The 12,444-nt window shown below is 38.4% G+C and overlaps 2 protein-coding genes across 2 annotated transcripts; both read right to left on the bottom strand.

Moving 5' to 3' along the window:
* Window positions 1-3,270: 3,270 nt before the first annotated feature.
* On the bottom strand, window positions 3,271-4,272 carry LOC107099827 (trace amine-associated receptor 1-like). Its single transcript, XM_015398101.1, has one exon. It carries the CDS (start codon window positions 4,270-4,272, stop codon window positions 3,271-3,273), a length of 1,002 nt encoding a protein of 333 aa, XP_015253587.1.
* A 4,525-nt stretch (window positions 4,273-8,797) lies between these two features.
* LOC107099833 (trace amine-associated receptor 1-like) lies at window positions 8,798-9,793 on the bottom strand. The gene has a single exon (XM_015398107.1). The coding sequence runs from the start codon at window positions 9,791-9,793 to the stop codon at window positions 8,798-8,800; it is 996 nt and encodes a 331-aa protein (XP_015253593.1).
* Window positions 9,794-12,444: the final 2,651 nt, after the last annotated feature.

Raw genomic sequence — 12,444 nt, 5'->3', positions numbered from 1 at the left:
TGCTACTGTTGTAAATGCGAACCAGTATAGCATCAAGTGTCTTATCAAAGTCAGTCTGACTGCAATTAAGACAAAAATGTGAGGGTGTTTTGGACTGAAGATGTAAGTGCAGCAGTGGGAGCTGCACACATCCTCCATGTGTGAAAAGCCCATTGTTGTAGGGTTTGATACATTTTTTATGTCTTTTCAAATGCTAATCTTGACTGGTTAAATGACCCTTAATTATATGGAAGTATGTTGTGTTGGCACTTGAAATACCTGCTCTTTTCATCACTTCTTTGAGGGCTTATGTTTCACCTGTCCTGAACAAAGCATCTCTAGTTCTCAACAGAGCTGTCACCTCAGCAGTCAGCCAGGGTTTCTTGACTGGAAAACAGGTTACTACTCTTGTGGTGGTGGTGGCATCATCAATAGAGTTAAAGATGAACCTGAAAACAGAGGAGGTGTATTCCTTCAGGTCCACCTCTCCCTCATATGTATCAGCCTCTCTGAAAAGACCTTCCAATATGTTCACTAAAAACCTGGGGCACAGCAGCTACATCCCTAGGCCAAACATTGACTGTTGTCTTAGTTGGCCTAAAAGTCTTATCAGTGGTAGATATTAAGATCTCTACCACATATTGTAAGACTCCACTATCTAAATGTTCCTACACCGGTAAACATCCAGAGAAGGGACATCGAGATAGCGGACTCTTATAAGTACCTAGGGGTAGGTGAAGATTCTTAGTCATCCAGGTCATAGTCATTCCAAAAAAATTGAAAAACAATCCACTGGACTTTGTTTTCAAGTTTGAAGAAGTTTCTTTTCCCATCCCGGAAGCTTTTTTAATTCAAAATGTCAGAAATAGCGTTGAGTTTGGGCCTTTATTGAGTGGACCAGAAACAAAGCCTTGTTTTGGCTTAGAAAACATGCAAATTAAACCGGACAAACGAGTCTGCCCCTTAGGAATGGGGGTCGTTCGGGTTCTTTGTTAGCCTGCAATATCCTATACCTGTCTAGTACTTGGTGTTCACCTGAATAACAAACTGGACTGGACTCACAACACTGAGGCTCTGTATAAGAAAGGTCAGAGAGAACTCTTCCTTCTGAGGAGACTTAGTCTTTTGCTGTGCAGGGGTGTCTCCTAAAGACCCTCTAAGACTTTGTGCGGCATCAGCGATCTTCTAAGGAGCTGTCTGTTGGAGAGATGGCTAATTTGTAGCTGAGAGAAAAAGGTTGGATAAGCCAATCAAGAAGACCAGCTCTGTAATTGGATGCCCTCTGGACTCTGGAGTGCAGGAGGTGGGAATTAAAAGGATCCTAACTAAATTAACATCTCTGTTGGATAATGTCTCTCACCCCAAGCATGAGGCTGTTGCAGAACTGGAGAGCTCCTTCAGTGACAGACTGCTGCACCCTAAATGCACCAGGGAGCGTCATCACAGATCCTTCCTCCCAGCAGCTGGGAGACTTTATAACAGCACTGTTCCCAACAACCTCAATAAGTTGTTACATTCATGCCGATTTTGGGCAGTTTCAACCTTAGTTAAATAACATGCTGTTGTCAAATAGCAGCACATCTCTGATGTTGCTGCTATTTTTCAAATATCCTTTACTGTAAAAATGTCCATAGCTGTATATTGGTTATTTATTCTCCAGGTGCACAGTTTTATATTGTTAAAACTCTTTACAGTATGGGATTTCATTTGTTTATTTATTTTTTTTACTTTTCACTATTATGTTATTCTTATACAGTTTTCTAATGTCCACATTTGTTTGGCCATTTTTTATACAATCTTTTTGCTGCTGTAAATACCAGAATTTCCCCATTGTTGGATAAAAGGGATTTTCTATTGTATTGTATTGTATTGTATTGTATTGTATTGTATTGTATTGTATTGTATTGTATTCTATTCTATTCTATTCTATTCTATTCTATTCTATTCTATTCTATTCTTTTCTGGCACCAGCAGGATAGGGATGAGGTCAGAGAAGGCAAGATGGGGCTGAGGAGGAGCTCTGTAAACACCATGAATGTTAGTGTTGGCAGGGTTAAGCATCTTCTCTTCCACCCAGGGAGACAAGATTCTGGAGGATTGCAGCCTTGATGGTATATTAAAAAGAGAATCTCTGGCTATTAATTCAGTTGAACTGTACTTCAGCCGTGAATTTAGCCATGAACTAACACCTAAGGTGTATTATAGGTACAATTCTAAGTGTCTGTGATCATTTTTTTTTCTTTGATGCAGTCACAGGTGGGACATGCTTTCATATTGTCAACTTTGTTGAAGTTCCAGTAAAAAAAGACAGTAGTTGCCCTTGACAGTATTTTGGAAAAGTTTATGTTGACTGATTTGACCACTTTACACGCTATTGAGTTTGTGCTCATTTCCTCATCATACTCTGTATAGGAAAAGGACAAAATCTCTTCAGTACTTGATTGAATAAAATACTCCATCCATCCATATTTATATCTGCCTATCGAGTCAGGGTTGCACAGCAGGTAGGGGACTGCGCAGTCATTGGGTTTGAGGAATGGTACACCATGGACAAGTTGCCAGTCCATTGTAGTAAAGACAATAATGCACATACTTTTAAAAGACTATTTTGACAACAGCAGGCATTGGAATCTTTGAAAACATATGGTCTAAGACAATTAACTAATAAAAATACACAAAAAAAGGTAGATCTTTTAATCATAGTTTATATAGCATGCTTATATGTTTGTATCTTGGATGTTTCTTTTTGTTAAATGCAAGCATGTGATGTCATTATCTTGTTATTGTTTTTTCTATTATTTTACTTGTTTAATTATTGAAACTGAAAAGCTATCAAGCAGGCAGGCTATTACTTTAAATGGTATGGTGATATAGTAAAATAAAAAAAAGTTAAGGAAACACATACTTTCAAGTTTATCACTTTACTGCATTAATAAAAAAAATATATTTTTTTATTTACAATACATATTGTATACATATAAATACATATCACGCCATAAGATTTAAACATATCTCAATTTATTTCCACTAGCTGAAAATATTTATCATTTATTTAAATGGCCAAGCCAGGGCCGCTAAATGCTCATGCTATAGATTAGGATGATGGAAAGGATGCCTTCTACTATAAAAGATGAATTCCAAATGATTTTTACCAATGATTATTCAGAAGAGTATAGGTGATTTTACTATGCTGTCTCCTAAAAAAACAAAAAAAAAAAACAAGATAAAGTGCTTCATAAAATTTAAATCTAAAAGTTTGTGTGTGTGTGTGGGTATACTTATTTATAAATATCAAGATATTCTGGAGTTTGTCAGATCACATTGGAATATTTTTCCTGAAATTATCATTCTGAAAGCTGATCTGAACCAGCTGTAAAAGAAGGCATAAATTAAAGGATTAAGCATTGAATTTGAGAGTGTAAGCCAGTTTAGTGTCTCTATTACAGGGACTGGTGGGGGGCTGTGATATAATGGCTGGAAGACAACACAGATGAAATAGGGAGTGAGACATAAAAGAAATACCCCCATCACAATTGCCAGGGTTTTGGTGGCCTTTTTCTCCACCCTACTAACTGTTGTTCCTGGCTTTCTATCTAAGCAGTTTGTGTTATGGATACTTTTTAATTGTTTCTGAGCAACAAGGAAGATCTTGAAGTAAATGCAGAGCATTATGACTGCTGGAAGGTAAAAAGAGAAAACAGGACCCATAGTGTTGGCAGCTATAATGTCAACAGAGCATTCATCCTCACATGTTCCTTGGCTGAATCCTGCAATAATGATGGCAATTCCTATTAGAATAGAGACTCCCCATGTGAAGAGGATCATAACCACAGTTATCTTAGCATTCATTTTCATCCTATATGTCAAAGGCTGGCAGACTGCATAGTATCTGTCGATTGAAATACAGCATAGGTTTAGAATAGAAGCTGTGCACATTGTGACATCAAATGTGTCCCGTATTTTGCAGAACAAGCTTTCATAATTGAGACATGAAGTCACAGTGAATGCCATGCTAAAGGGGAAAACTAAAATCCCAACAAGCAGATCAGAAACAGCTAAAGAGAGAATGAGGTAGTTAGTGGGAGTATGGAGCTGCCTGAAGTAAATGATCGAAAATATGACAAGTAAGTTTCCACAAAGAGTAACGATAGACAATAGTCCAAGAAAGATGTACAATGATACACACATGACAGACGGGTTGTTTGCAAACATGTAAGTTTCATTTTCTGAGACATAGCAAGGATGAATATGAGTATCCCTATTACTGCTGTTTACATTAAATTCTGCATCCATATTGAATCAAGCTAAAGAAAGAAAATAAAAACATGATTTAGTTTATTCCTTTTTTTTAGACAACTAATTTTACTTTGTTCTGGACATCCTTACCTTGTGATGCTTTAAGCTACTGGATTTGATTTAAGAGCTGAGTGTGCCTTTGGATTTAAAAATCTCTTTCTCAATGACATGTTCATCATGTGCTTGGATTAGCCAATCAGATGTAAGATCCTATGTGACATGCATAAGGAATAATAAAAAATCATTTATTAAAGAAACATATGTTTGCCTTTGCAAGCACTCATACTGTAATGCAATAATTAAACTTTTTCTTTTGTCAATAAAAGTATTTGTTGACGATAGTATACAAATTGAGCATCAGAAATCTCCAAAAAGGAATATACCCAGGTGAATGAAATTGTCATAACCGTAAAGTCAATGTTTCATCTGAACTGTTCGGATGTATGTTGTCTGGATCTTACATTTTTTAAAACACTAAAGGCAAATGATGACCAAATACTTTAAATTACCAGCTATTTTGTCTGGTATTTTATCCAATTTCAGAATTTTTTTAAAGTAAAATTTCTCTAACCCAAAGTTATTTATTTAAGTCCTAAATAAAACCCCACATTTAACTTCTTCTACTGAAAAAAAAATAAATAAATAAATATTACATTGCAGGAGCAAACAGATTTAGAGAAAGGAGCTGGGTTGGCAGTGCTTCATCACTGGTATTCGCCCTGTCACAAGCGCAAGATGGAAGGGAACGGGTCATTGCTCATGCTAGTTGAAATTGGCTTCAAAAGGAATGACCAGAACTACAGCTAATTTGAACTTGAAGCTCTTGCTCTCAATTAGTTTGTCACTGAGAAATTCAAGGACTACCCCTGGGTGCAGACAACGACCCTCCAGTTCATCTTAGCACAGTCAAGCGGGGAGCTGTGGGAGGTGGGTGGCATTACTGGCCAATTTTGATTTTTAACATCACATATTTATAAGGGGTTGCTAACAACAATGCAGATGCACTGTATTTATTCCCTTAAGACATGAAAAACCATAAAGTTGCTGCAGAAAGCTTCTGGAAACCCAAAAAGATGCTGCAGAAACTCACCCGACTGCACAGGCAAAATACAGTGATTGGGTACCAGTCAGCAGGTGATTAGACCCAAAAGCAAACCCAAGGACACGATTTGGTGGTATGACTTTTTACTTTTTTTTCAAAAAATAGACACATTTACAATTACACACTAAAACATTACTTTTTCATGACTGCAAAAAAAAAAAAAAAAAAATATATATATATATATATATATATATATATATATATATATATATATGTCAGTAAAACCAGATTAGGATATTCAGCGCCCATGTAGGACCTTTAACGAAACTGACATATGCATATTTTCAACTGGCATAAACCAGTTTCTAACTGGCCAGTTAGAAACTGGCTTAAACCTTGCTTGTCTCAGGTTAAGTCTCTTAGAGGACTTCAGATATTCCAAGTTCGTCTGATAAGTTCAAACCAAAAAAGGAAACTTGGACCCCTCCAACCAGTGTCTACATTCCTCCAGAGCCAGCTTGACCGCCAGCAGTTCCAGATCCCCCACATAATAATTCCTCTCTGTGCCTGATTGTAGTTTTTGCTTAACCTTCTGTAGAAATTAGCAAACCCCAAGAACCTCTGCAGCTGCTTTCTCTCTTTGGGTACAGACCATTCTGAAACTGTGCTCACCTTTGTTGGGTTCATAGCAATCTTGAGGTCATCCAGCGTTGGAAGACGTTTTATACGACTTCTGGCAGAGTCCCCATCTATAAAAAAAAAAAGGATCTGCATCAGAGTCCACGAATGTAGACAGGTTATGACTGCTGGAATTAACTGAGGAAGTTAGAGGAAGCAGAGGATCTGGGGAGATGTAAAGTCTGGTTTGTCTCAGCAGGGTGTCCAGTGTCCCTCTCTGCTGATTAGAGGCACAGATTCAGCCTGTGGCACCAATCCCTCTCCTCCCTGGAAAGACGTGTGCATCCCGGATGCATCGGTTCAGGACCAGAGGTTTAAGGCTAACATGGCACAGGGCTGAAATTCAAAATTAAGTTCACATTGGCTCAGGAAAGCAAGACACTGATTATAATAACCCTTTAACAGTTCAGGGGGAGACAAACTGATCTGACAGCAGATGACTGAGGCCTGGAAGCTGTCTTAGGCAGAGGTGTGGGAACAGGGTCAGCCTGATTACACAAATTTCTCAGGATTTTCCGCATGCCTGATGTCAGCTGAGTTCTACATTCTGCTACGTCTGAACACCACTGTCGGCCTGCTGATGGGTTCATGTTTGGCCAGATTATTCTGTCAGGGCTCAGTACAGAGGACACAGTATCCAGACAGAGAGACAGTGAGTTATGTCAAAGGGCGGTTTTTCTTTTTTAAACGACTTATCTGCGTTATAAATGTGTGGGTCACTAACCTGGTCTTAAAATTCAGCCGTGCCCAGAGAAAGAGGTGGATTCCAGCCAGATGGCTGCCAACATGACGTGGCAAACATGCCTAAGAAAGTCCAAGATGCTGAAGCCTTGAAGACTGCAGAACTGGTAGGAGATCAGATCCATGTAGACGAAGGAAAGCTGGAATATCCAGAGGACGAAGCCAAAGCCAGTGTAAAACTGTTCACAGGAGTCAGGGCCAGAAGATCAGAGATCTGAAGAGGTACCAAAGGGACATCCAGATCTATGTCAGGAAGCAGTTCCAGGGTTGTCAACAGGCAAAATCCAGCAGGAGTCCGAAGACAGGTCAGGCAAACAGATCAGAACCGGAAAAGCCAGGCTCAAACCTCCAAAAGCAGAACAGTTCAGGATCAGGAAATCTGAAAACAATGAGGTACACTAGACAACTACCAGCAAAGGCGCAAATAATCTGGCACTGATGACTGGAAGCAGCTAAGTTAAATAAAGACTGGAGCAGGTGACAGAGATGAGCGGTGATGAGAAACTTGGCAGAGCTAGGCAGGCAAATTGAATAAACAATCAAGCCAGTCATCAGCGCCAAGATTATAATAGGAACAGCCATTTGATACTAAGTCATTCCTCAATAGTTGTTATTTTGAAAACATTACTGTAGCAAGATGTGTAATTTATTCAAACATATTAAAGAATTCTCATTCAACAGTACTACTTAGTGGTGAAGAACACAGACAGAAAGACACAGGTTTGGGGGTGTCTCTGTGTCCAATATTTTCAGGGAAAATGCAATAGAGAATGATCCACTGGCGTGCTTGAGGCCTTCAGTGACAGCACAGTTTTAAATAGGTGTGGCACGTACTGGCTGACATTTTTTCTTGTTTATGCAACTGTAATTACATTAAGACAACCCAATATGTCGCCGTCCAGTGTGTGCACCTGGACATATGTATTTACAGTATCTGGTGCAATTTGTAGGACTTTGCATTGATAAGGTCCTGGGTTTGATTCTTGGTTCTTTGTGCATGGCATGTGCATGTCCTCTCTATGCAACTCCCTCCCACACTCTGGAGCTGATGACTGATGCTTTGATTCCCCTCTCTAAATTTCCATTAAATGTGTGTGGCCATATTTCCATTATCTTTTGGTGACAGTTTCACATAAATATGCAGCTATTTTGGGGACTTATAGGTACTTGTGCGGACCAGTGACTGGTCCCAATGAGGAAGGGTTCAGTTAATGGGATGGGGGTTAGGTTTAGGACTAAGGTATGAATTTAGTTTAACTTAAGGTTAAGTATGTGTTTGTTATGGTTAGGGAAGGAGTAAGGGTCAGGGTTAGGCCATACAAATGAGGGGGAAATGGAAAAGTCCCAAGGATAGAGTGAAACAACATCCGTTTGTATGTGTCTATGTGCATAGTTGTGTGTCTATATGTTGTTACTGCATCCATATGGACTAGAAACCTGTCCAGGATGTACCCTGCCATTCATTCATAGACTGGTGGAGAAAGGCAACAGCACTCTGTGACCCAGATGGAAGGTGACAGAACATGAATGAATGGATGGATACTTAAAGACAGTGGAAACTCCCTTCTACTTTTGTTTTTCTTTGATCATAATTTTTACTGAGAGATTTGTTTGAAACATAACCAGCCTGGTGACTGGATTCCTATTGTCCCTGTGGAGAAATTTAACCAAAGTCTATAGATCATCCCATTTCTGCCATGTCTAAGGCCATGTCTAAAATTAAGGTTAATGTTTGGCCAAATCGAATTATGAACTTAATGAATGTCTAATGTATACATTTGCTTACTAAGAGATATTACTCCTTTGAAACATTTGCATGTTTATTTTGAGTTATGTAAAACAGAAAACAGAATTTAAAGCTTCATATATTAATATTTACAAAGTCAATGTAACAGTCCTAACTCTAAATCTGATCATAGCTCTAGTCTCTGTGTTGATGTCCTTTGTATTTTTTTTGTAATAACCATAGTTCAGTAAGTAACCATAGTTCAGTAAGTCCTTGATTTCTTTTAAAAGTCATTCAATTTCCATTTTAAGCTAGACCTTCATTAAAAGATGCTTTTAAAAAAGCTTGCTGTTGGCAAAGTCACCTTGAAATATTTTTCCAGAAATGATCAGTCTGACAGCTGATCTAAACCAGCTGTAAAAGAAAGCATAGATAAAAGGATTCAACATAGAATTGGACAAAGTAAGCCAATTAAGACTTTCAATCACATTGATTGGTGTTGCGTCATATGTTAAAGGCTGAAATATGATTAAAAGAAAATAGGGGGTCCAACACAAGAGGAAAACCCCCATTACAACAGCAAGGGTCTTTGTTGCTTTTCTTTCCATCTTACTGAGAGCTGCAGTTGACTTTCTGGTTTGACAGGCAGTGCTGTGAATGCTTTTTAATTGACTCTGTACAACAAGGAAAATCTTTAGATAGATACCAAGCATTATAATGACTGGGATATAGAAAGAGAAAATACATGCCAAAGTGGTTGATATCAAAGCATCAATTACACAATTCCCTTCACATTTTCCTTGGTTGAATCCTGCTATGATGATGCCAATTCCAATTAAAGCTGCCGTAACCCAGCATCCAAGAATCATGAATGCAATGATACGATCATTCATTGCACTTCTGTAATTCAGAGGCTTACACACAGCATGATATCTGTCAATAGAAATGCAACATAGGTTCAAAATAGAAGCAGTGCTCAGTGTTACATCAAAGCTGCCTCGTATTTTGCAAAACAAATCTTCATCATACCAACATGAAGTAACAGTGAACATCATGCTGAAAGGAAAAACTAAAATTCCGACAAGCAGGTCAGCCACAGCAAGGGAGAGGACAAGGTAGTTGTCAGGAGTGTGGAGCTGTTTGAAGTAAATGATTGATATTATTACAAGAAGATTTCCACACACTGTTATAAGAGACAAAGAGCCAAGAAAAACATACAATGCCACACAACTAAAAGAAGGGTTACTTGTGAATTTGTAAATGGAGTCATATGATTCATAACATGGGTGTGTGGTAAATACACTTTGGTTGGCAACTAGCTGATGTTCCATAGCAGAAGTTTTCTGAAATATTACAATGAATAAAAATAACATACTAAGGTATTTTAAAAATACATGCATCAAATTATCATGATTTAAATCACCTTACAGAACCCTTATACATTTTCAATAAAAAGATATGAATAGATGTAATTTAAAAAATAGAACCAAATACACTCACACACATAGTCTGTGTGCGCTTGAGTGGATGTCCCCTTCTCTCTGAATGATCTTGCTAATGTGCTTGACACTTAAATATGAAACTTTACAGTAATTAATGAAAAAATCCACCATGTCAGGTGGGAGACATGATGACCTATGTGCTCATGTTTTAATAATTTGTTTGAGTTCGTTCACAGGAAACTTAGGTCACAACACACCATGTTTGATAAGATTGAACAAAAGGTCTGAGCTAAACTGTACTATTTTATCTGCAACATATCTATTAGTCGGAGGTAATCCCTAATGGACAGTGTTTAGCATGTTTTTGTTGTTTTGTATCTTAAGCAGAACTGAAATTAATGCACTTATTACTGGGCTCTTACCAAATTGGTGTCCGGTACAGGAGAGAATTCAACTATTTAACTGAAGTGCATTGGAGAAGGGATAAACCGTTCACTAAAATATAAGGAGTTGTTTGAATGCCACTCTCAAGTGTAGTCTGTTGTTGACCATGTCCAATTTGAATTAGTTTCTTAGCCTTTTTAAATGTAATGGAAAATATAATGTTGATGTTAAACGAGGTTTGCTGATCGGGAATATTTTCACTTGCTATATTGTCCATTGAGAAGCTAAAGTGTCACAGTACAGAGGATGTGTAGAGCTCAATGCCTCATTGCTCAAAAGAGGTCAGTCTCAGTCCCTCAAGAGCTCCCACGATACGGTCTCATCATAAGAGCTATTTATTTTCCACAAATGACATGGTCCTAGTTTCTGGCTAATGGGTTTAGCACAGGTATAGGTTACCCCATTAAGGCCTGAACACACCGGCTGCTTATGACTTTTTAATCTCCAATCTGGTGTTTTTTTTTTTTTTCCCATGTCACATTTACTGCTTATAGATAGGCTCCAACTAGGCAGGGTGGGTAGATCTGTTCAGATTTTTTTCACTACTGTCTCTGTGCTATATATACAGATAAAACTATTTTAAACATTTGACTTGGACAGATTATGAAAAGTAATCTTTTTTTAAAACACTGGTGCATTCTATAAAGTAAAGCCCCACTTGATGAGCCTGTTGAGCACGTCAAACCAGAACAGACACATCTAGAAAATAATAAATCCTGTGGGATGGTTTATATACTGACTGAGGCAGTGAGAGTTGAGAGAAAGAGATCTGTGAAGGTTATCTGAGATTTTCTTTTCTTTCTGAGGTTAGAGAGATACAACTCACATACCTGCTCTGTCTGCCCATCTTTATTTTGCTCTGTGCGAAGCTCAAAGAGGATCACTATTTTAACAATTTTCTTTCCTCCTGAACTCATATCAAGGGCAATATATTCTTTTTTTAATGTTTCAATCATTGTTCTTGTACAAATCTGTCCAGCTTACTTTACACGTGATATGTCCCTCATAGCGGATGTGTTTTACTTTGTAACTGCGTCTCTCTTCCTGTCAGACCCATGCAATTGCTGCTGAATTGCTGTGTAGTCTGACTAAAATAGACCTCTCAGTTGGACCTGCACAAGAAAGTTGCGTAAAATGGCATAGGGTGTGATCATCCCCATTAACAGTCATTGAGCGCTAAATGCCACAGCCTCGTCCAACCTAATTTTCTACGCTGTGTTCTGGCCTTAATGTGTTGCTGCTGCTAACTAGAGTACTGCTGCTTGGTGCATGATACGTTTGCCTTTCAATAACAAGCCCAAATGCAATAGCCATAGGTTAATTCCCACGACGGAGGGGCAAAATATCTGATCACAGAGACACTTGATTAAAAAGAGATTTTGTATGTTCTTACTGAAAAATATCTTTGCAATAGCCTTTTTTCATTATACGATTACAACATTGTTTGATGAGCTGACTGACACCTCAGTAGCTTAGCAACGATGAATCTGTGAGCCTGTAGTCTATTTTCCCTGAATGTAATTCAGGTCTGAGGTTCTTGTGCTGTTTCTGCAGATATGACTTCAAGCTGATGTTAAATGGGCAATGTTAAATGTAACCATCATTTCCAATAACCACACTGTAAGCCTTTTCTTTGGATTTATTGGCTGGTATGGATGGATGAATGAATGGTAAAACTGCAACAAAGAAATAATGTGCATAAGGCACAATTCCAAATAAACAGGCACAATTCTCCTAAATAATAAACTCAACATATTCCCTGAATATGTACAGAAACGCATAATGACATAAACTAGGGTGACCAAACGTCTGTATTTCCCGAGACATATACGTATTTCACGTCCTGTCCTGGGTGTCCCGGGTTTTTTTTAGAAAGTGAGGAAATGTCCTGATTTTTTATATTACCTTAATTGGACCATTAAATTTACAGGCACTAGGGCACTGCGCACAACGCTGCGTGTGACGTAATCCCGCGTTCCCGCAGGCTGCAGCGGGATGTACTTGCAGTGCGGGCAGCCCTGTTCTTAATCATAATATATAGCGTGGCTGTCAGTACGCCAAAAACATGCAAAAGCGCAAATGTATGTTTACCGACG

This window comes from Cyprinodon variegatus, unplaced genomic scaffold (genome assembly GCF_000732505.1).
Source record: "Cyprinodon variegatus isolate N-32 unplaced genomic scaffold, C_variegatus-1.0 Scaffold911, whole genome shotgun sequence".
Taxonomy (NCBI): Eukaryota; Metazoa; Chordata; class Actinopteri; order Cyprinodontiformes; family Cyprinodontidae; genus Cyprinodon; species Cyprinodon variegatus.
The sequence above is the reverse complement of the archived record's forward strand: the minus strand, read 5'-3'. Positions and strand labels throughout refer to the sequence as shown.